The sequence below is a fragment of the Capricornis sumatraensis genome, chromosome 7, assembly GCF_032405125.1.
Source record: "Capricornis sumatraensis isolate serow.1 chromosome 7, serow.2, whole genome shotgun sequence".
Lineage (NCBI taxonomy): Eukaryota > Metazoa > Chordata > Mammalia > Artiodactyla > Bovidae > Capricornis > Capricornis sumatraensis.
Window position 1 is genome coordinate 107193388 of NC_091075.1, and position 24866 is coordinate 107218253.

Sequence of the window (24866 nt, forward strand, 5' to 3'; positions counted from 1 at the left end):
CTTGCTATTCTTTGGAACTCTGCATTCAGATGCTTATATCTTTCCTTTTCTCCTTTGTTTTTCACTTATCTTCTTTTCACAGCTATTTGTAAGGCCTCCCTAGACAGCCATTTTGCTTTTTTGCATTTCTCTTCCATGGGGATGGTCTTGATCCCTGTCTCCTGTACAATGTCACGAACCTCATTCCATAGTTCATCAGGCACTCTATCTATCAGATCTAGACCCTTAAATCTATTTCTCACTGCCACTGTATAATCATAAGAGATTTGATTTAGGTCATACCTGAATGGTCTAGTGGTTTTCCCTACTTTCTTCAATTTAAGTCTGAATTTGGCAATAAGGCGTTCACGATCTGAGCCACAGTCAGCTCCTGGTCTTGTTTTTGTTGACTGCTTCTTTGGCTGCAAAGAATATAATCTATATCTATATATATAATATATATATATATAATCATCTGATTTCAGTGTTGACCATCTGGTGATGTCCATGGTGATGTCTTCTCTTGTGTTGTTGGAAGAGGGTGTTTGCTATGACCAGTGCATTTTCTTGGCAAACTCTATTAGTCTTTGCCCTGCCTCATTCTGCATTCCAAGGCTAAATTTGCCTGTTACTCCAGGTGTTTCTTGACTTCCTACTTTTGCATTCCAGTCCACTATAATGAAAAGGACATCTTTTTTGGGTGTTAGTTCTAAAAGATCTTGTAGGTCTTCATAAAACCGTTCAACTTCAGTTTCTTCAGCATTACTGTTTGGGGCATAGACTTGGATAACTGTGATATTGAATGGTTTGCCTTGGAGACGAACAGAGATCATTCTGTTGTTTTTGAGATTGCATCCAAGTACTGCATTTCGGACTCTTTTGTTGACCATGATGGCTACTTCATTTCTTCTGAGGGATTCCTGCCCGCAGTAGTAGATATAATGGTCATCTGAGTTAAATTCACCCATTCCAGTCCATTTTAGTTTGCTGATTCCTAGAATGTCGACGTTCACCCTTGCCATCCCTTGTTTAACCACTTCCAACATTCCAGGTTCCTATGCAGTATTGCTCTTTACAGCATCAGATCTTGCTTCTATCACCAGTCATATCCACAACTGGGTATTGTTTTTGATTTGGCTCCATTCCTTCATTCTTTCTGGAGTTATTTCTCCACTAATCTCCAGTAGCATATTGGGCACCTAATGACCTGGGGAGTTCCTCTTTTGGTATCCTATCATTTTGCCTTTTCATACTGTTCATGTGGTTCTCAAGGCAAGAATACTGAAGTGGCTTGCCATTCCCTTCTCCAGTGGACCACATTCTGTCAGGCCTCTCCACCATGACCCGCCTGTCTTGGGTTGCCCCTCAGGCATGGCTTGGTTTCATTGAGTTAGACAAGGCTGTGGTCCTAGTGTGATTAGATTGACTAGTTTTCTGTGAGTATGGTTTCAGTGTGTCTGCCCTCTGATGCCCTCTTGCTACACTTACCATCTTACTTGATCATGATCTTAGATAATTAAAAATATCACAAAGTCTTCAATTCAGCTTAGTGAGTCTTGAGGTGGGGAAGTGTTTGGCAGATTTTAGGAAATGTTTACATGGAACTTGTAAAAATCATAGCAACCAGGAATAGTTTGTATACACTAAAGACTAATTTTTAAGACGATTTACTTCTTCATTTTTGGCGGCACTGGGCCTTTGTTGCTGCACATGGGCTTTCTCTAGTCTCGGTGAGTGGGGGCTACTCCTTGTCGCAGTGCCTGGACTCAGTATTTTGCAGCTCATGGGCTCTAGAGCACAGGCTCAGTAGTTGTGGCCCATGCAGGCTTAGTTGCCCCACGGCATACAGGATCTTCCCACAGCGGGGATCTAACTCGTTCCCTCCATGGGCAGGTGGATTCTTAACCACTGGGTCACTACCAAGGAAACCCAAGGACTAATTTTAAAGAGTAACATGGAAACTTACATTACTGTATGTAAAACAGATAGACAGCGGGAATTTGCTGTATGGCTCACGAAACTCAAACAGGGGCTCTGTATCAACCTAGAGGGGTGGAATGGGGAGGGAGGTTCAAAAGGGAGGGGATATATGTATACCTATGGCTGATTCATGTTGAGGTTTGACAGAAAACAACAAAATTCTGTAAAGCAATCATCCTTCAATTAAATAAATTTAGAAAAACTGTAAAGTAACATAACAACAACAACAACACTGAACTGCAGGCTCTGGGTCAAGGGAAGATTGGGAGTTAACGGAAGAGAAAATTATTCTCCAGAGGGCCACAAAGATGTCATCTAAGTGACGGATTCAGTTCTTGAGGTTGAGGAAGAGGACTGTTCCAATTTCGCATAAATGTCATGAGTAGCTGTTTTGTTTCAAAAGCAATGTGAGTGACTAGCTTTTAGCAGAGCTGCAGCTTCTCCAAGCCTTTTCATGCCTCGCTTTGGGTGTATTCATGATGTCTTGAGATGCATCGCTCATGTCTGCACACCAATTTGTTGAACTGTTTCCCATCTTCAAACAAACACACCCCAAACAGGGCTCCCTCGTGCTTCTCCAGTTATTGACCACTTTTTGGGTCTCCTTTCCAGCAAAATAATTCTTTTATTTATAAAATAAAAGAAAATAATTATTTTATTTATATTTAATAATATTTCCACCAAATAATTCTTAAAAAAAATTATTTATTTGGCTGCACTAGGTCTTAGTTTCAGTGTGTAACTGCAGGATGGTTAGTCGTGGTTAGCTGTGGCATGTGGGATCTAGGAACAGTTCCCTGACCAGGGATGGAACCTGGGCCCCCTACATTGGGAGCGTGGAGTCTTATCCACTGGACCACCAGGGACGTCCCACGAGCCCCTCTTATACTCGGAAGTTCTCCTGCCTCTCCTGATGGTCACATTGGCTCTGACCGCCCCCCCCCCCACCCCCGCCTCCTTCATTCCTAAGGGCCTGTGTGGATACATTGGGCCCACCCACCTGGTTACCCAGGATCATCTCCCTGTTTTAAAACCCTTACTTTGTTTCAGTGTTCCTTTTGCCATGTAACACGACGTTTTCATAGGTTCCAGGGATGAGTGAACTCCGGGAGTTGGTGACGGACAGGGAGGCCTGGCGTGCTGCGATTCATGGGGTCGCAAAGAGTCAGACACGACTGAGCGACTGAACTGAACTGAACTGAGGGATGAGGGTGTGGACGTCTTTGGGCCCATTACTCTGCCATTACTCTGTTGTTCCCAAAGACAGGACATGGAAGCTACTGTTTAAAGCGTAGACTCAGAAGCTGAGCATGTCACTTCCATCCTATGCTATTGGTCAAGCACTCACAGATCCCAGACTCAAGGGGAGGGCATGTGGCTTCCACACATCCTAAAGGAGTGCCAAGGAATTTGGAGCTCGTGGTTTAAAATGGCCACAGTCTAGCAGACACTATGGAGAGCAGTATGGAGTTTCCTTAAAAAAACTAAAGATAGAGTTGCCATGTGATCCAGCAATCCCACTCCTGGGCATAGATCCAGAGAAAATTCAAATTCTAGAAGATGCATGCACTCCAGTGCTTATAGCCCTGTTCCCAACAGCCAGGTGACGGAAGCAACGAAAATGTCCACCAACAAATGAATGGATGAAAAGGGTGTGACGCATACACACAGTGGAATACTACTCGGCCGTGAGAAAGAATGAAATGATGTCATTTGCAGCAACGTGGATGAACCCTGGAGATTATCATACCAAAGTCGGTCAGACCAAGAAAGACAAACGTATGATACTACTTCCATGTGGAATTCAAAGTACAATACAAATGAACTTACTTCATGATTCCTAGACGCAGAAAACAAACTTGTGATGGCCAAATGGGAGAGAGGGTTGGGGAGGGATAAACTGGGATTTTTGGATTAACAGATCCTACTATATATAAAATAGATAACAAAGCCCTACTGAATATATACATATTCTTTTATATATATATATGTACATATATATATATACACACACACATATACCAGAAACTAACACAACATTGTAAATCAACTATACTTCCCAATTTTAAGAAAGGGAAATTGCTACAGTGTAATCTCTGTTCACAAATTATCTAGATTCCTTCCACTTGTAAGAGTCACTTACCTTCCAGGGATCCCACTTATAGCATCAGGTTTAGGCTTTAGCTCCCTGATCTCATAATCTTAAATCAGTAAAGGGTGCCTCATCAGAGGCATGGTCCTCTTGATTTGCACACCTTTAAAGGTAAAAGTGAAACTGTTAGATGCTGAGTGGTGTTCGACTCTATGCGACCCCATGGACTGTAGCCTGCCAGGCTTCTCTGTCATGGGATTCTCCAGGCCAGAATACTGGAGTGGGTTGTTGTTCCCTTCTCCAGGATATCTTCCCAACCCAGGGATCAAAGCAGCGTCTTCTGTGTCTTCTGCGTTGGCCGGCAGTTTCTTTACCGTTTGAACCACCAAGGAAGCCCCTTTGAAGATAAGTTACCTGCCAATTTCACACCAAACATAAAGGGATGAGGTGGCCATAGCGTACTCACAATAACATTCCCATTCAGAAAGAGATAAATAAGGCATGTGGCCTTTGGTCCCCCAAAATCCTGAATGCCACCTGGGCACAAGTCCCCCTTTATTGATTAGGGACCAGCGCTGCTTCTTAGGATGTGCAAAGCTTTAGGCTCTATCCTCTGGGCTCTGTTCCACCCTCTGTGTCTCTTCTAGTGGAAGCCAGTAGTGCTTCCACTAGGGCAGTTCTCAAAAAGTGAGAAATAGAGTAGCTTCTTGATAGCATTTAAAGAAATCTTTATCTTCTGGAGCTGAAGGATAGACACAGCTAAGGGTCAGCACAGAACTGAATTGTGAGAGGGGCAGAGGGGCAGAGAAGGCTGAACTCTCAGTCTAGGAAAATATCTTCCACCAAGTTCAGAGCCCTGATAGGGAAGGAGCAGGACTTTGAGAAGTGAGATGGGGATCTTGGTGAAAAGCACTTGAGAACCTTGCACTCCTAGATTCCTCAGAACCTTCTGGACCAACAGAAGGGCCACCTCTCCTTCCTGGGTAACAGAGCCGTTCCTTGCTTGAGGACCATGCGGAGGCTCCAGAGGAGGTATGTGTGTGCTTAGTCGCTCAGTCGCGCCCGACTCTTGCAACCCTATAGACTGTAGCCTGCTAGGCTCCTCTGTCCATGGGATTCTCCAGGCAAGGATATTGGAGTGGGTTGCCATTTCCTGCTCCAAAGGATCTTCCCAACCTAGGAATCGAACCTGGGTCTCCTGCATTGCAGGCAGACTCTACCGACTGAGCTACGAGGGAAGCCCAAGGCCCTGCAAGGGTTCCAGAGGAGGTAGGAACCTCACAAAGCAATGCTTACTCTCTTCAGGATTTGTCCCATGTCACATCCTCCTGGCCACTCAACCATTATCCTGGATCAAATACTAAACTAGCCTTACTGGGGATGCACTGGCCCACTAAGAGAGAGGGATCCATACATGGCAAAGTTGTTTCAGGACCTGAATAACTTATGATAAATATCAGGAGTGTGTGATCCTGGTGGTGCTGGATTAAAAGTAGATAAGGGAGCTATTTCAAATCCTAAAAGATGATGCTGTTAAAGTGCTGCATTCAATATGCCAGCAAATTTGGAAAACTCAACAGTGGCCACAGGACTGGAAAAGTCAGTTTTCATTCCAATCCCAAAGAAGGGCAATGCCAAAGAATGTTTAAACTACCATACAATTGCATTCATTTCACATGCTAGCAGGGTAATGCTCAAAATCCTTCAAGTTAGGCTTCAACAGTACATGAACCAAGAACTTCCAGATATACAAGCTGGATTTAGGAAAGGCAGAGGAACCAGCGATCAAATTGCCAATAACCATTGGAAAAAGCAAGGGAGCACAGAACTGAATTGTGAGAGGGGCAGAGGGGCAGAGAAGGCTGAACTCTCAGTCTAGGAAAATATCTTCCACCAAGTTCATAGGGAATTCCAGAAAAATACCTACTTCTGCTTTATTGACTATGCTAATGCCTTTGACTGTGTGGATCACAACAAACTGGAAAATTCTTAGAGATGGGACTAAAAGGTCACCTTACCTGCCTCCTGAGAAACCTGTATGTAAGTCAAGAAACAACAGTTAGAAGCAGACATGGAACAACAGACGTTCCAAATCGGCAAAGGAGTACATTGAGGCTGTATATTTTCACCTTGCTTACTTAACTTATATGCAGAGTACGTCACGCGAAATGTCAGGCTGGATGAAGCACAAGCTGGCATCAAGATTGCCGGGGGAAATATCAATAACCTCAGATATGCAGATGACACCACTCTAATGGCTGAAAGTGAAGAGGAGCTAAAGAGCCTCTTGATGAAGGTGAAAGAGGAGAATGAAAAGCTGGCTTAAAACTCAACATTCAGAAAACTAAGATCATGGCATTGGATCTCATCACTTCATGGCAAATAGATGGGGAAATAATGGAAACAGTGACAAACTTTATTTTCTTGGGCTCCAAAATCATTGCAGATGGTGACTGCAACCATGAAATTAAAAGACGCTTGCTCTGCGGAAGAAAAGCTATGACAAACCTAGACAGTATATTAAAAAGGAGAGACATCACTTTGCCAACAAAGGTCTGTATAGTCAAAGCTATGGTTTTTTTGGTAGTCATGTAGGATATGAGAGTGGGACTATAAAGAAAGCTGAATGAACCAAATGTAGATCTTGCTTTTGGGTGTGTGTGTGTGTGTGTGTGTTGTGGGTTTAGTCACTTGGTCGTATCTGACTCTGCAACCCTTTGGACTGTAGTCTGCCAGCCTCCTCTGTCCATGGGATTTCCCAGGCAGGAATACTGGAGTGGGGGCCATTTCTTCCTCCAGGGGATCTTCCCAACCCAGGGACTGAACCTGTCTCTCCTGTATCTCCTGCATTGCAGGCTGATTCTTTACACACTAGGCCATCAGGGAAGCCCAGTTCTTGCCTTTCGGAGTTCAGAATAGGAAAGACAGTTAAAAGATTATGCCATGTGCAAAAGAGAGGAACAGAGAGGTAGATAGGTCCCCAGGGGACCACAGAAGGAGTAAGCTGGATGTCTTAGTTTCCCGCAACTGTTCTAACAAAGGCCACGCTGGATGGCTTAAACAACAGAAATTTATAGTCCACAATTCTCAAGACTAGAAGTCCAAGATCTAGGTGTCCACAGAGTTGGTCCCCTCTGAGGGCTGAGAGGGAAAAATCTGTTTCAGGCCCCTCCTAGTTTCTGGTAGTCTCAGATAACCCTTGACTTGTAGATGGCATTCTTTCTATATCCTCACATCCTCCTCCCTCCATACGTGTCTGTCTTCAAAGTTTCCTTTTTTAAAGAAAGAGGCAGTCATACTGAATGGGATCCTATTACCTTAACTTGATCACTTGCAGAACTTTTATTTCCAAACAAGTTTCCATTCACAGGTACTTCAGGGCTCCTCTGCTGGCTCAGATGGTAAAGAATCCGTCTGCAATGCAGGTTCGATCCCGGGGTTGGGAAGATCCACTGGAGAAGGGAATGGCTACCCACTCCAGTATTCTTGCCTGGAGAATTCCATGGACAGAGGAGTTGGGTGGGCTACCATCCGTGGTACTTCAACATCTTCTGTGGGGAGACACAATTCAATAGGTATTGACTGAGTACCTGCCATGTGCTGGGTACCACTGTTCTATGTGCTGGACATACAGCAGTGGACGAGACAGGCCATGTCCTTCTCATAGAGCTTTCATTACAATGGGAGAGACAGGCCCCAGAAATACACACATTCCGGGTAACACTATGCAAAGAAGGAAAACAAAGCAAGGTCAGGGGTGGAGCACAGTGGGGAGGACTCATTGGATCCCACTGCCCCTGTTAGTCTGATGAGAAGATGACGCCTGGCTTACTTATTCATTCATGCAGCCTCCATTTACATGTGCATTCACTAACTCCTTGGCTTTTTCACTGACAGCGACCTGGCTTAGCTCTGGGGACATCCAGGTGAAGGGCACACTCTGAGCTTTCGACGGATGGACACGGTCCCTGATGTTCAGTCCCTTTTTGCACTCATTTCTGTGCATGTGTTTCATCCTCTCTCTGGAACCCCCTTACTTGCCCTCCCATGTCACCTGGCCAACTCCTACTTCTCCCAAGACTGTTCAGGTGCTGCCTCCTCTGGGAACCTCTCGCCTTGCTTGGCAGACTCAGGGCTCCTCCAGCCCTCCCCATCCAGACAGCCCTGGGTCATGGGCTCCTGCAAGACAGGGCTGAGTCTCACCTGTGATTCTCTCCCCGTTTCCAGACAGTTAAGTACTTGTCCCACGAGGGTGTCTCCACTAGAAGGTGAGCTCCATAACGATACTCTTTCAGAGCTGAATCCCCCACACTTAGAGCAGAATCCGGCAACTAATTCAATGTAGGATAAATGAGTATCCATCACATAAGTGAATGAACAAAGTGAAAACGTGAACGATGGCGGAGTCCTCAGGTTGACTCCCAGCTGGGGGCTCCCTGCAGCCAGGACCCTCTGGCAGTCGGAACCAGCCATACAATTTGCTGAATCCACTGCAGAATGAAATGTGGGTCCCCTGTTTCAAAATTAAGAACTTTAGAACGGCAAACAACAGGATGTTAAACCAAGGGGAAGAGGGTGTTTCCGGGGCGCTGAGCCCTCTGTTACTGCACTGTGGCTTGCTGCGAGCCCTGCCCACCCTCCCCAGCCTCCATCTCCCCGCCAGCCGTGCTTCCCAGCTCCCTACTCTAGCCCGGATCTCCGGTGCGCCTGAAGACCTCCGGAGAGGGGCACCTGTCGGACAAGGTCTGGCGGGGCGGGGGGCGGGGGGGTGGCGGTGCGGAGGGAGCTGAGGGAGGGGCCCTGGGCCTCGAGTTCCAGGGAGGACCCGGGGGCAGCCCCCAGCCCCAGCTCGGCTCAGTCCAGAAGCAGCTCCCCATGCTCCTGTAGGAGGGAGAGAGATGATCTTTTCTTGGGAAGTGGCTCCCGTCTTTATCCGCTTCTGGGCATCTCCAGGCAGACACACAGGGACAGCTTCTGCGGCAGACGGGCGAACAGAAACAGCAAAAAAGAAACAGAAAAAGCAAAAAAGACACGCCATCCCCATAGTCATAGATCTAGGGACGGGCGCTGCCACTCCGTCCCCTCCTCTCCGCCCCAACCAGGCACACCCAAAAACTGACGGGCCAGACAGAAAGACCCCGCACAGAGAAAACAGACCACAGAGACACGCAGGGACGAGGACAGGCAGACTCACGCACACGGACACCTTCCCACTAACCCGAGCTTCCGCGGGCTGCCACGCAGACGCTGCGGCACGGGAGCTGCACACGCACCCTCCGGGCTCGCTGTTCCCCCGCTGCCACGCCCCCGTGCCCACCCTCTCGGCCGGCTCTGGACAACCCCTCTCTCCCTCGCACCCCAACTCCGGGAGCCACCTGTCGCCCGGGCAGGGCTGGGTCAGCCGGCGTCGGCTCAGGGGACAACAGGGCAGCGGACGGCGGGCGGGTTCGGACGCGGTGGGCTGGGGAGCAGGAGGACGCGCGGCCGTCGCGGCAAGGCTGGTGCCCAACCGAGGCATCGGGGACTCCGCGTGGGTCCAGGGTGCTGGGAAGGGTTGCCCCGGACCCTGCGGAAGGAGGGGAAGTGGGTAGTGTGCATAGGGGAGCGCGAAGAAGCTGGGGTCAGCGGGTGGGGACGTGGTAAGTGGATTGGGTGAGCGCCTTGACCGAGGGCAGGGGGCAGAAGGCGGGAGACCAGGTGTCCGCGGGTGATCAGGACAGGGGGGCTGATCGGCCGAGGCCCCTCGGGGCTAGGGCAGGGGAGGACGGGAGCAGCGGGTGGGGCGCAAGTCGCAGCCATCCCCGAGGCAAGACTAGGTGAGGGTCACTCAATGATTCGCGAGGGTCAAGGGGCGCCTGCCGCTCCCCTGGCGGCTCCGAGCGACTCGGAGAGGGGCTCGTCCTGGCCCGCGGCCCGCCCGCCGGCCCCGTTCTTGGCTCCGGGGTTCCGGGGATCCCCGGGTTCCCCGGCGCCTCGGCGGGGCGCCGTCCGCGAGAGCTTCCCGCAGAAGCTGGCCGAGGCCCTGAGCAGCCAGTACGCGCTGAACGTGTTCGTGGCGGGGCTGCTGTTCTTGTTGGCCTGGGCCGTGCACGCCTCGGGCGTGGGTAAGAGGGACCTGCTGTGCTTCCTCACGGCGCTCATGCTGCTGCAGCTGCTCTGGATGCTGTGGTATGTGCGCCGCAGCTCCGCGCACCGCCGCCTCATCCGCCTCAAGGACACGTACGCCGGCGCGCGCTGGCTTCGCGGTGAGTCCCCGACGCAGCAAACCAGCGGGCGGGCGGGCGAGCGCACCGCGAAACCAGCCTGCTCGCCCGCTAGCTGCAGCCCCGCGGTATCTCTGCGCCCTCGCTCCCTTCCACCTCTCTCCGTTAGTCTTTTCTGCCTCCGTCTTCCTGTCCATCTTTTCTGCGCCCCCTCCCCCCACCTTCACTTCTCGTCTCTCTCCCTCCGCCTTCAGGCTCTTGCCTTATATTCCGACTTTACAGCTACGGTTACACAAACCTATTCACATCCTTCTTTCCTTATTTAAAGCCCTGCCATGGTTCCACTGACCCCGTGACAGAGGCCACACTCCCTATCCTGGCGTTCAAGGCTCTCTCTGATCGGGTCCCAGGTGACTCCGGTTTTATCTTCTCTTTTGTCCTCATTCTGTGCTCCAGGCTCAAAGGCTTCAAGTTCCCGTCGCAGTGTGTCATTCCGTCACAGATCTGGCCCCAACGCCACCTTCTCCACACACTTGGCAGGAATTACTCCTCACTCCCATGGGTCTCCATGCCTCTGTGTAGAGCTCTTTTGGCTTTTGTGAATTTCCGCCTTGTCTTATGACTAGTTGGATATGAGCCTGGTCATCCAGATGAGATTTGAGATTTCTTAGGCTCAGGAACTGTGTCTAGTTCATCTTGCCTTTGGAAAAACTGCACACCACTCCAGGGTGGCCCAAATTGCTGCTCTGAAAGTGGTTGTTTCAAGGAGGTTCATGGTTTTGTGATCCTACAAACATGCAAAAAGAATGGAATGTTACTTTGGGCTGTTGACTTAGGCTCAAAAATATCACACACAGGCTTTTGACCTTCACTTCTCTGTAGTGGCAGAATCTTCCCTTGGTCTTTCCCTCACTTCCTTCCTGCTCCATCCTTCTGTTCTTCTTTCTTCCCTTCTTCTCCCCTCATCCAACCCTTCCCTTCTCCTCCATGCCTCCCTTTTCCATCCACCCTCCTTCCTTCTTTCCTTTCTCTCTTCCTCCCCTACTCTCCCTCCTTCCGTCTTTTCTTTCTCCCACCCTCCCCTCCTCTTTCCTTCTCTCCCTCCTCTGCCCTGGTCTTCCTCTCTCTTCCCTCCTCTCTCTTTCCCTCCTCCCAGGAAGACTCTGAGCATTGCGGCCCCAGTCAATGGGTAGGTGGCACTGCCATGTTCCAAGACTAGGAAGACAGAGGGAGGAGCAGGGTGGGAATGCAGAATCAGGGCCCCTCCTGTGGATGTGTTACATCTGAGATGTCCATTAGACATCAGGCAGAGATGGAATAAAAGAGGCAACGTCGAGAGAGCACGTAGTAGGTGTTCAGTAAATGGTGTGGCTGTTTGGACACTCAGCAAGTTGTCCATAATAACAGAACGCTTCAGGTGAGGCATGTGGATGATGGAAGTGGTGCTGACTCTGAAGGCATGGCGCGATAACTCAGCTCTGTTACCCTTGCCTTTCTGAGTCCCAGTTTCCTCATCAGTAAAATAAGAATCCTGGTTGCCTTTCAGGGAAGGAGCTGGGAGATGTTGCCTGAACGTGGTTTGCGAAGCACTGTCTACCCCTGTAAGTGAGCTGTGGTTTATCAAAGAGGCAAGAGCCTAATCATCCCAAAAGTACGCTAGGAGGCCACAGTGCCAAAGGAAGTGCCTTCAGCTGAAGCAGGGACTGAGGTTTTCCTTGGAATCCCAGCTGGAAAGACAGGTTTGACTTAGCTCTGCCCTGGCTTCTGTGTTGGTCTTGGAAGTCTACAGCTCTGAGCCAGCCTGTGGCATTCGGGACCCTGAGGTTTTCCAGAGAAAGTTTTTGGGTCTTGGTATGAGCTGTGAAACATTTCTTTGAGTAGAAGACATTCTGTCTCACCTACTGCATATGAGAAAGTGAAGACTTTGGGGGGAACAAAAATCATTGGCTGTCGTAAAAAATCAGCAGGAAGGATGAATTATTCATCCAGATCCTCTATTTGCTGAGTAAAGAGACTGATTTCTTCTGGAAGAATTGGCAGCAGCAGGACATCTCATGCCAACCCTGGTGCGCAGTGACAGGAAAATCCCATGAGTAGCTGTTTCATCCTGTTAGTTACCAAGGTCCTGTTTCTGTTGTTTCTGGTCTCTTGAAGGACTGCAGTGGTGAAGGGAGGTTTCTTTTTTCCTGGTTTCTGGCCTGTCTCAAGCCCAGAGAAGTGTTATTAACACAAAATCATGGCAATGACGACAATAGGACTAATAGCCACGTTTAATGAGTGTGTTCGGAATGCTGGTTAGAGATATTGTCCCTAACAAAGTCGTTTGTTACGGTGATGCTTTCTTTGTGTGTGTGAATAATCACTCCCAAATCTACTCCTTTTGAAATGAGATCAGATTTTTATGGTGTGCTCCCCCAATTTTTTTCTTTCTTTCGTTTTTTTCTTCTTCTTTTTTTTTTTTTTATGCAAAGAGGGCTTAGGAAAAGATTCATTGGTTGCTTCTCTGCCCTCTCCTGCACCATAATTGATTAGCTCTTATCATTACTTCTTTTTTTCTCTTTCTTTTTTAAAAAACTGAAGGATAGTTGATTTACAGTGTTGCACCAATCTCTGCTATACAGCAAAGTGGCCCAGTTATACACCTCTTTTTAGAATGAGGTGCATCTGTGTACACGGCACATTGCCTCTCCGTCTGCTCTGAGTACTGTGGCCCTTATCTATTAGGGGGCTACAAGTAAAGCAAGGTGCATCTGTAAGACATGCCCAGGACAGGTGGCCATAGAGATGAAGGTTGGGATGCAGTGATGGATTTCAAAAAGAGGCCGTCTCCATGTGTGAGAAATTGAAGGCTGCAAAAACAGATGGTTCCAAGCACCTGTGTTAAGAGAGGTGGGGCCTGTCGGGGATGGTGGCAGGGAGCAGAGGAGGAGATAGAGGCAAGGGATGAAGGCTACAGGATCCAAGGATGCAACTGTCTCTGCACCTAGGGAGCCCACAGTCTGGCAGTGCAGCCAGAAACTCCTGGAGGATGCTTGGCAGGATTGCAAAACCCCACATGCAGCCCTGTGGCAGTGTCTGTTGCGGCTAAGAAGGGAGCGGTCAGGGTGGGTCCCCGTGGGATTCCAGTCCACCCTGCTGACTTCAGGGCGGATGCAGCAAGTTCATAAACGTGGTGCTGGGCTTCAGGTGGCTCCCTCCTCAGGATGCATGTTCATCTCAATCTGATCACCTCAGGCCTCTGCAGACACAGCCTCTCCAGACACCCCTTGTTTTCCTGGGCTTCTGTTCCTGCTGTGAGTATAGTGAGCACGTGTCAGCATGCCCAGCAATTCTTATCCTGTTTCTTAAACAATAGTCCTCTTGAGACATAGTCCACATAATCTACAATTTACCCATTTAAAGAATCCACCTGCAATGCAGGAGACTCGGGTTTGATCCCTGGGCTGGGAAGATCCCCTGGAGAAGGGAATGGCAACCCACTCTAGTATTATTGTCTAGAGAATTCCATAGACAGAGGAGCCTGGCAGGCTATAGTCCATGGGGTCGCAAAGAGTTGGACACAACTGAGCGACTGACACATACACACACACACACACACACAATCACACACACACACACACAAGTGCACAAGCTGATGGGTTGTGAATAACCCTATTCACAGATATGTGCAACTATCACCACAGTCAGTTTTTAGAACGTTTTATCATCTCAAATAGAAGCATGTGCCCTTTAGCTCTTATCCCCTGATACCTCTTACCCCCTGAGAGCCCTAACCCATATCCACCCTAGGAACAGATAACCATGAATCTACTTTCTATCTCTAGATTTGCCTGGCTTGGACATTTTAGTGAATGGAATCACCTAATATGTCCTGTTGGTGATTAGCTTCTTTCACTTAGTGTAATATTTCCAGTCTTACAGCGGTTCTTGAGGTGGATGTTATCGTCTTCATCTTCTGGACCAAGGAGCTGAAAGGGCATCAGGGGGAGGGTTGAGCCCCTGTCAATGGAAACATTCAGACAGAGTGAGAAAGAGAAGAGGGCTGAGCTCCTTGTGATATTAGAGGGTGACAGAGGGGGCAAAATCCCTCACTTCCATGTAACTTCTGTCCTCTCCACCCAGCAGAGGAATCTTTGGAACATGCAGAAAATAACAGAGCCCACAGCATGGGGGCACCTTTCGTGGTGCCTGGGCAGAAACATTGATTCAGTTTGGTTCAACAGCCTGGACTGAGCTCTGGGGCACTGGCTGGGCTCTGGGGACAGGATGCTCGGGTGAGGCCCCTGTATGGAGAGCTGCAAGAGGGGGCAAGGATGGTGCAGACAGTGAGGGACGTCAGAGCACGAGGGCTAAGAGCTCTCTGCCCCACCCCCCTGCATGTAGCCTCACTTTTCTGCCTCAATTTCCTCATTTGTAAAATGGGATGATACCCTAATGTCGGGGGTGGGGCTTCCCTGATGGCTCAGCAGTAAAGAATCTGCTGCAATGCAGGAGATTTGGGTTCGACCCCCTGGAAGAGAGCAGGGCAACCCATTCCAGTGTTCTTGCCTGGAGAATCCCATCCCCTGGACAGAGAAGCCTGGAGGGCTACAGTCCATGGAGTTGCAAAGAATCAGACATGACCAAGCAACTGAGCACGTGTGTACATTACATATAGGGAGAATATGTAGGGTCTCGGGAGGCTACCTTGAATTTAAAAAAGGATAAAAGAATACACAGAATATAGAGAACTGAGCATGACAGTGACACCCAGCAAAATTCTGGAGCAGGTGAAGATGCAGGGGTTTTTGAGCAATATCCCCAGGAAAGGGAGCGACTATCTCCTAGGCTCAGCCTGGGCTTACTGTGAGAGAGTCTTGCCTAACTGCCTGCATTCTCTCACATGTACTTTTTTGTTTTGTTTTTTGGATGGGATTTCTGCTCTAGTAGAAAATACAAATCTCCTCTCAGGATTTCAGCCTTACAATGCAGCTGCCTAAAAAGCTGATGCTGGTTGGGCACTGATTGGAAAGGAAGTCAGGCTGCAAGTGGAGTGTCCCCTGTTGAGCATCACATGGGTGCCGCTAGGGGGTGGCCCCAGGAGGAGTGAAAGGGGTGTACAGACAGTCCAGAGGAGAGGATGTGGAGATGGTAGGGGGTTTCCTAGGAAATGAGAGTCATTTTTTCAGGGAAGCCTTTCATGTTGCTTTCAGACCAGGTGGGTCTTCCAGGTTGTATGTTCTTATAACATCCTGTTCATTTTCCTCCTAGCACTTCACAAGCAGAGATTGTGTCATTCAGTTTGTTGATCTAACCAGATAGTGAGCTCTTCAAAGCAGAGACCCTGTTTGAATGCACTTCCCATTATAACCTGAGCTCCTGGCACACTGCCTAACATGCAGTGAGTGCCAGTTGATATTTACTGAATCATCAAATGGATGAATGGGTAGCTGAATGGATGGATGAAGGAATGAGTGAATGATGGCAGAATTGCCAGGAAAGAGGATGGTGGTTCTGGGACGCTGGCTGAAGTTCTGTGTGGGGAAGAGCATTCTAATCTAAGCAGCAGCTGGTGATGCAAAGGGTGAGCCTCCCAGCCCTGGGCACATTCAGGTGGAGACCAGACAGGTGCTGGTCATGATGCAATGGGAAGCATCTTTGCATGAGACAGGGGATGTAGACTAGCTCTGTGGTAACTTCAACCTCTAAGAGTCTACAGTTCAAGATTCTAGGCCCCGAGGAGGGCTCTGGGCACCTAACACAGAAGAAGAGGTCTCCCCTCTGCCAACACTAAGCATTTTAGGATTATTCTCAAGTAATATGGCTGCAGAACCTTCTAATTGGCTCTACCTAGTAAAGTGATGATAATAAGGATGATAACATCCTTGTAGAATTTTTTTATTTGTGGGACCCTGTTCTGGGTGCTTTCCATGTCATGACTCATTTAATCTCCTCCACACCCCTAGGAGACAGTTGACTTTATTAATCTCCTCTACACCCCTAGGTGAGATAAGAGATAAAAAAGCCATCCTCGGTGATCAGTGCAAAGAAATAGAAGAAAACAATAGAATGGGAAAGACTAGCAATCTCTTCAAGAAAATTAAGAGATACCAAGGGAACATTTCATGCAATGATGGTCACAATAAAGGACAGAAATGGTATGGACCTGATAAAAGCAGAAGATATTAAGAAGAGGTGGCAGAATACACACAAGAACTGTACAGAAAAGATCTTCATGACCCAGATAACCATGATGGTGTTACCACTCACCCAGAATCAGACATTCTGGAATGCGAAGTCAAGTGGGCCTTAGGAAGCATCATTACGAACAAAGCTAGTGGAGGTGATGGATTACAGCTGAGCTATTTCAAATCCTAAAAGATGATGCTGTTAAAGTGCTGTACTCAAAATGCCAGCAAATTTGGAAAACTCAGCAGTGGCCACAGGACTGGAAAAGGTCATTTTTCATTCCAATCCCAAAGAAAGGCAACACCAAAGAATGTTCAAACTACTGCACAACTGCACTCATTTCAGATGATAGCAAGGTAATGCTCAAAATCCTTCAAGTTAGGCTTCAACAGTACATGAACCGAGAACTTCCAGATGTTCAAGATGTATTTAGAAAAGGCAGAGGAACCAGAGATCAAACTGCCAACATCCGCTGGATTGTCGATGAAGCAAGAGAGTTCCATAAAAGCATCTGCTTCTGACTTATTGACTATGCCAAAGCCTTTGACTCTGTGGATCACAACAAAAACTGTGGAAAATTCTTCAAGAGATGGGAATACCAGACTATCTTACCTGCCTCCTGAAAAGCTTGTATGCAGGTCAAGAAGCAACAGTTAGAACTGGACATGGAACAAAAGACTGGTTCCAAATCGGGAAAGGAGTACATCAAGACTATAAATTGTCACCCTGCTTATTTAACTTACATGCAGGGTACAACATGCAAAGTGCTGGACTGGATGAAGCACAAGCTGGAATCAAGATTGCTGGGAGAAAAATCAGTAACCTCAGATATGCAGATGATAGCGCCCTTATGGCAGAAGCAAGGAAGAACTAAAGAGCCTGTTGATGAAAGTGAAAGAGCAGAGTGAAAAAGTTGGCTTAAAACTCAACATTCAGAAAACTAAGATCATTCCATCCGATCCCATCACTTCATAGCAAATAGATGGGGAAACAGTGGAAGCAATGAGAGGCTTTATTTTCTTGACCTCCAAAGTAGCCTTTAGGCTACTGCAGATGGTGACTGTAGCCATGAAATAAAAAGACACTTGCTTCTTGGAAGAAAAGCTATGACCAACCTAGACAGCATATTAAAAAGCGGAGACATTACTTTGCCATTTCCAGTAGTCACATATGTATGTGAGAGTTGGACTATAAAGAAAGCTGAGTGCCGAAAAATGGATGCTTTTGAACTGTGATGTTGAAGAAGACTCTTGAGAGTCCCTTGGAGTGCAAGGAGATCCAATCAGTCCATCCTAAAGGAAATCAGTCCTGAATATTCATTGGAAGGACTGAAGGTGAAGTTCCCAAAGTTTGGCCACCTGATGGGAAGAGCCAACTCATTGGAAAAGACCCTGCTGCTGGAAGAGATTGAAGGTGGGAAAAGGGGATGACAGAGGATGAGATGGTTGGATGGCGTCACCGACTCAATGGACATGAGTTTGAGCAAGCTCCGGAAGTTGGTGATGGCCAGGGAAGCCTGGCATGCTGCAGTCCATGAGGTCACAAAGAGTTGGACACGACTGAGTGACTGAACTGAACTGAACATCCCTAGGAGACAGTCAGTCTTATAATCCACATTTTACAGATGAGGAAATGGAGGCACAGGGAAGTTAGGAAGTTGCTCAAGGTCATCAACAATAATAAAGTGGTAGCAAATGAATTTGAAGCCAGGGTGTTAGTACCTACCATGACACTCTATGTTCTGTGCTTTTATGACATAACTGATTTTTATCAACATGCAAGGTGATGTCGTAAAACCAAGTCTGTCAGTTGTGCAGTTCAGTTCCTCTATGTCCTGTCTATGTCTGCTAGGTCTGTCTGGTTCTGAAATCTTTCACTCAATTTTTTTTTTTTTAAGTAGGAGTTAAATACACACAAAAAAAATGATTTAATTTGGATTATTTGATTATGATGTCTTCCTCATAGATGATGTTTTTTTTTTTTTTCACATGTAATGATAAAGATGGAAGAATTATTTGTCCTAAGTGTTTACAGTGAATCCTGAATCCCGTGTGGTCGGATATGAACATTCGTCTACCTCGTTTCTTTTAGTTTGTGTTGCCTACTTCCGCTTTGTCCACCTCCCTGTTTTCCAGCGTTGTCACTCAGCTAAAAGTGTGTTTCATGTAAAGATCATATAGTTAGGTTTTGGTTTTAATTCAGGATTCCCATCTTTGCTTACTAATTAATGGGAGACTTAGACCATTCTAATTGTAATGGTTTATATTCTGAAGTTTGTTGTTTCTGTTTTTCTTTAGGGTGATTATAATGATTTATTGTACATATTGTTGACTCATTTGCCTTTTCCAGTGTTTGCTCTTTGGAGAACTTGAACGTTCTACTGTGTTTTTCTACTCTATTAATCACTAGCTTACCTTTCCTCATTCTCATAATCAGATAAATATTACTCCATTCTCACCACATTGCTTCCCACTCCAAGATCCTCCCATCCCTCTCTATTCCAAAGAGATAAGACCTTTAGAATGCATTTGTTTCCCTCTTTTCCCCTAGTACCCGTCTCTTTACCTTGAGAACTTTGAAAGGTTGTTCTGCTCCTCACTCAGTCCATCCCCAGCTTTAGTCTGTATCACAAGTCTTTAAAGAGCATGTAAATTACACATTTCCAGACAGTTTATCTTCATCCATTTAGATATAACTTCTACAATCTTCTTCTTTCTTTTTTTTTTCTTCTTATTTCTATTAAACTGGACTATTCATCCATTCACTCATGCATCCATCCATAATCCATCCATCCCTTCTTCCATCATCCATTATCCACCATCTATCCATCCATCCATCCATCCATCATCCACGCATTTACACCCTCCCTCCCTTCCTTCTCTCTTTCCTTCCCTTATATATCCATCTACCTCTTCAGTCTGTTGCAAAGTTTATCGCTCATTGTTTCTCCCTTTCCTCTACATCTTCCCTCGCTAAGGGGGCTCCTGATTGTTTGGTTAAAGCTCCTGATTGTTTGGTTAAAGCTCCTGATTGTTTAGTTAAAGCCCTTTGTCAGCTGAGTTCTGTGGATATTTTTCTCCCATCATTTTTTGTCTGTTCAGCTGTCACCTTCTCAGAGAATCCTTTTCTGACTACCATCATCAACCTCATGCACTTGACACTTCCTGACATTTCTTCTGTGTTTATCACTTATTTGCTTATTTTCCTGTCTTCCCCACTAGAAGGTTAAACTCACCAAGGACATATACTTTATTTTATTGATGTTTTTATATCCCAAGTGCCTGGATCTTATTTGAACAACAAAGAGGTGTCAAACAATTATATTCTGCATATCTTCAAATATCTTTCTGTCTTTTGCCCTGACCCATGGGCACCCTCTTGCCTGGGAACAGTGTTTCTCAACTGCAGTCCTTTCCTTGCAGTGGACTCTTGCTACTCTTCCACTGGCTTCTGATTTTGCATGATGCAGATGAGAAGTTTGGGGCCAGCTCACCCCTCTATATCTTCTGCACACCCCAATTTATGCAGTGTTATATGCGTGTATTTTTTTTTCCTCCAGCAATCTTATTTGTTTACCTTTGAGCGCCTGACAAAATGCCTCATGCCCCCGCCAGGCTTCTCTGTCCATGGAATTGCCTAGGCAAGAATACTGGAGTGGGGAGCCATTTCCTCTTCCAGGGGATCTTCCCCACCTAGGGCTTGAACCCAATGCGTCTCCTGCATTGGCAGGCAGATTCTTTACCACTGTGTCAATTGGGAAGCCCCTCATGTATAGTAGGAGTCCCTAAAACATTTGTTGTAGAAAGAAATGGATGGGAGGATGGATGAAGGAAGGAAGGGCTGCAGGAATGTGAGAAGGCATATGATGTTCTTATCACAACCCTTGAAATGTCAGTGACAGAGATGTCCTAAATCAGTGATTCTCCAGGTGGGGTCCCAGGCCAACAGCATACGCTCTACGTGAGAACTTGTTAGAGATGCAAATTTGGGCACCCCGCCCCAGATCTATTGAATCAGAAACTCTGGGGGTGGGACCCAGTACCCTTTGCTTTAACAAGTCCTCCAGGTGATTCCGACCCAGGCTCAAGTTTGAGAACCACGGCGGTGGACCAGTCTCGTTTTTATAGATGGGAAAACCAAGACGAGGAGCTTGGGAATGACCTATCTGAACTCACACATTCTGTCTGTGACACAGCCGGGTCCCCAGAGTTACAGCCTCTGCCCTTGCCACCCAATCAGCCTGCCTCACTTCATCTGGCCATTTCTCTTTGTAATCAAAAGGAACCATGCATTTGTCAAACCATTTCAAAGTACTGGGATTGAATCTCCACTCCTGTGAGGTTTCTGATTTCACTGGGGGTTTTCCAGAATTTGGAAAAAAAAAAAAAAGTGACTTAGAGTTGTTTCTGCAAGGCTTTGAGCAGTGGAAAGGAGCCAGGCGATTGCATTACTCCTCACTGGAGGCTTCTTAGGCCGGAGCTGTAATGTTATAGCTCCCTGTGATGGCCCAGGCCCTCCTCTCTCTCTTGCCATAATGCATGTCACACACGATCTGGTTTCCTGCTTTCGTGGGAGAGAATGTATGAATGGTGGTTGATGCTGGCCCAGAGGAGAGACTAGGGACTTTGGCCTTGATCAAATCTCCACAGTTTTTATGCTTTTCTTGCTAATTTCTTCATTTGGTTACAAGTTCCTTTTTAAATGTATTTTGCATACTCCTTTCCAATCTTATTCATATGCCTGTTTTTGTTTGTTTTCATTTGCTGTCAACCATGCCGGATATACCATCAAAGAGTGTTTCCTTTCTCCATGTCACTAGCACAGCACTTTACATGCTACGACTATAGACATGTCCCTGTCATTCTTAAAAAGTAAACTTTCTATTTTAAAGGAGAGTTGCAAAGATAGTACAGAAAGTTCCTGTATACCTTATACCCCTTACTTTTATTCTTTAGCGAGCGGGCTTTTAGGATCAAAGAACTGAGATATTTTAAGCAGAACAATGACACTCTTAGATTGATCATTTTGCATGGGAAAGTCTTCTAGAGGACTTCTTTTGTTTTGCCCAAATTCTGTTGAATGTACATCATTTGTCAGACCTCAGAATATGCCTGAGGCCTGTACAATGGTAAACAAGTCATAATGTTTTCTTCTAGTTTTAGCTCTTGAGGCCAATAGTAGAATTTGCTTTATATATATTAGAATTTTTTAAAAATTATGATAAAATAAACATAGCATGCAATTTACCAGCTTAATCATTTAAAGGTACAGTTCAGTGGTGTCAAATACATTCATTTTTGTGAATTAATTACGGTTAATGTTCAATACTCTTTCATCTTGTAAAACTAGAAGTCTGTATCATTAAATAACTCCCGATTTCCTCCTCCACCCAGCCCCTGGCAGGCACTGTTTTACTTTTTGTTCCTGTGAATGCGACTACTCCAAGGAATAAGTGGAATTATGTAGTATTTGTCTTTTTGTGACTGGCTTATTTCACTTACGGACCTTGAGCTCCATGATGCCCTCACCGTTTGACCAGGTGGTATCACGTGTCACAACGGCCTTCCTTTTTCAAAGCTGAATCATATTCCACTGAATGGACACGCCACATTTTTATCCATTCATCCAATCGTAGACGCTTGGGTTGCTTCCTCCTTTAGGCTCTTGTGAATGATGCTGCCATGAGCATCGGTGTCCACGTACCCCTTTGTGTCCCTGCTTTTGATCCTTTGGTAGAAACCCAGAAGTGGAATTGCTAGACCATGTGGAGTTATTGTTTTTGATTTTCTGAGCAACTGCCATACCGTTTTCCACAGGGGCTACACCATTTCATGTTCCCATCACCAGTGTATAAGGATTCTGGTTTCTCTGCATCTCTGTTATTATTTTCCATCTTTCCTCCCTTGCTCCCTCCTTTCTTGTCTTCCTTCCTTCCCTCCTCCCCTCCTTTCCCCTCCCCCTTTCCCCTCTCCTTCCCCCTGCCATCTTTTTTCTCTCTCTTCTTTTTTGGGTAGTGGCCATCCTAATGCATGTGAGATGGCATTTCATAGTAATTTTCATTTTCCTTTCCCTGATGGCTAGTACTGTTGAGTGTTTTTTCATGTGTTAAATATCCATTTACGTATGTTCTTTGGAGAAATGTCTATTCTAGTCCTGTGCTTATTTTTTTAATTGCTTTTTAAAATAAAATGGTTATATTGTAGTTCCTCATAGGATCTGGATACTCTCAGCTTATCAGATATGTGATTTGTGAATATTTTCTTTCATTCTGTGGGTTGATAGTGTCCTCTGATGCCTAATTATTTTTTCATTTTAATGAGGGCTTCCCCCGTGGCTCACCTGGTAAAGAATCCACCTGCAATGCGGGAGACCTGGGTTTGATCCCTGGGTTGGGAAGATCCCCTGGAGAAGGGAAAGACTACCCACACCAGTATTCTGGCCTGGAGAATTTCATGGACTTTATAGTCCATGGGGTTGCAAAGAGTCAGACATAACTGAGCAACTAATGTAACTATTTTTTACTTTTGTGGCTTGTGCTTTTGGTGTCATATCCAATAAATCATTGCCAAACCCAACAATATAAGGATTTTTTTCCTATGTTTTCTTCTAAGGTTTTATAGTTTTAGGTTTTAGAATAAGTCTTTGATTCATTCCCTGGTGGCTCAGATGGTAAAGACTCTGCCTGCCATGTAGAAAACCTGGGTTCCTACATCTTTCATGACTGAAAGATTAACATTTTTCATTTTGAGTTAATTTTTATATATGCTGTAAGGTGAGCATCCAGCTTCATTAAAAAAAAATAAATTATTTATTTGGGCTTCCCCAGTGGCTCAGATGGTAAAGAATCTGCCTGCAATGTGGGAGACCCAGGTTCAATCCCTGGGTTGGGAAGATCCCCTAGAGAAGGGAATGGCTACACACTTCAGTATTCTTGCCTGGAGAATTCCATGGACAAGGAGCCTGGTGGGCTACAGTCCACGAGTCGCAGAGTCGGACTGAACGATTAAACAACTAACACACACATGCATAGACAAACACACACACACACACATTTATTTGGCTGCCCTGGGTCTTACTAGATGCGGTATACGCGATCTAGTTCCCTGATCAGGGATCAAACCCAGGCCCACTGCTTTGGGAACACAGAGTCTTAGCCACTGGATCACCAGGGAAGTCCCCAGCTTCATTTTTTTGCATGTGGACACCCAGTTTCCCAGCATCAGGTTTTGAAACAAATGTCATTTCCCAGTTGAGCCATCTTGGCAGCCTTGTCAAAAATCATTTGAGTTTATATATGAGGGCCTAATATAATTTGTTTTGAAGTGAGATCAGTGCATGCTAACACTTACATGTGTGTGTTTCTACCGGCTCCCCACCCCATCTAGGTAGTATCGCATTGTTCGCACTCATTACCGTCATCCTGGGATGCCTTAAAATTGGGTACTTCATTGGATTTTCTGAATGTCTGTCAGCCACTGAAGGAGTTTTCCCTGTCACCCATGCGGTGCACACTCTGCTGCAGGTAAACCACACGGTGTTTGCTTATGCTGCTGTGATGTCTGCCAACTGTATCCCAGGGTGTCTAAGACTGTCTTTCGGCCACCTCCTCTGCACAGTGGGACTGTGTCCCCGTGGCCACTTTTGTGGGAATCTTAAGGGGCAAAACTTACACTGATGAAGAGTCAGGAAATTCAGTCAGGCTGGAGCCCATGGGAATAGGCTTGGGGAATTTTAATTAACAGTTTTATTGAGATAGAATTCACATCCCACACAACACACTGATTTAAATTGTACAGTTTGGTGGCTTGGTATATTCATAGGGTTGTGCAACCATACCTATAATCCATTTTAGAACATTTTCATCAACCCCCAAAAAACTTTGTGCCATTACAGTCTCTGCTCTGAGTCACTGAGACACTTTTTTTTTTTTTTTAGCTTACTTGTGGATTAAAATCTTTAGAAATGTATGAGAATTTCCTTCTCAACCTTGGTCAACTTGGTGTGGCTAAGAAGGAAGGACTTGATATGTAATTTAAATCTGTAGCTTAGAATCAGAAAAACCTCATGTTTGAAGAAGACCCGAGATGGGTCTCCAGCATAGCTTCCATTCTTGGCCAAAATCCCTGGTGATGGCTACCAGGGTTGACATAACCACAGAAGTAACAAGTAGTGTTTCTATTGGACTTTGGCATTTCACTTCATGTAGTGCTTTCAACATCTCCACAAGCACAGCTCTTGGATCATCACAATAAGGACAGGGGGACAAATGACTTGCCCAAAGTCACAACCAAGCTGCCGTGATTCTTTTTTTTTTAACTGCAGTGTAGTTGACTTACAGTGTTGTGTTCATTTCTGCTGTACAGAAAAATGATTCAGTTATTTACATATAGAGTCATTCTCTATACATATACACACACATTCTTATGTTGTTGTTCAGTCGCTAA

General features: G+C 46.2%; 1 protein-coding gene across 1 annotated transcript in view; it reads left to right on the forward strand.

Moving 5' to 3' along the window:
* Positions 1–9881: 9881 nt before the first annotated feature.
* Positions 9882–24866, forward strand: part of OTOP1 (otopetrin 1) — a 42909-nt gene continuing 27924 nt past the window's right edge. The window contains exons 1-2 of the mRNA XM_068974984.1: positions 9882–10296; positions 23808–23944. Of these exons, the coding sequence (XP_068831085.1) occupies positions 9882–10296; positions 23808–23944 (552 nt within the window). The remainder of the gene's footprint in view (positions 10297–23807; positions 23945–24866) is intronic.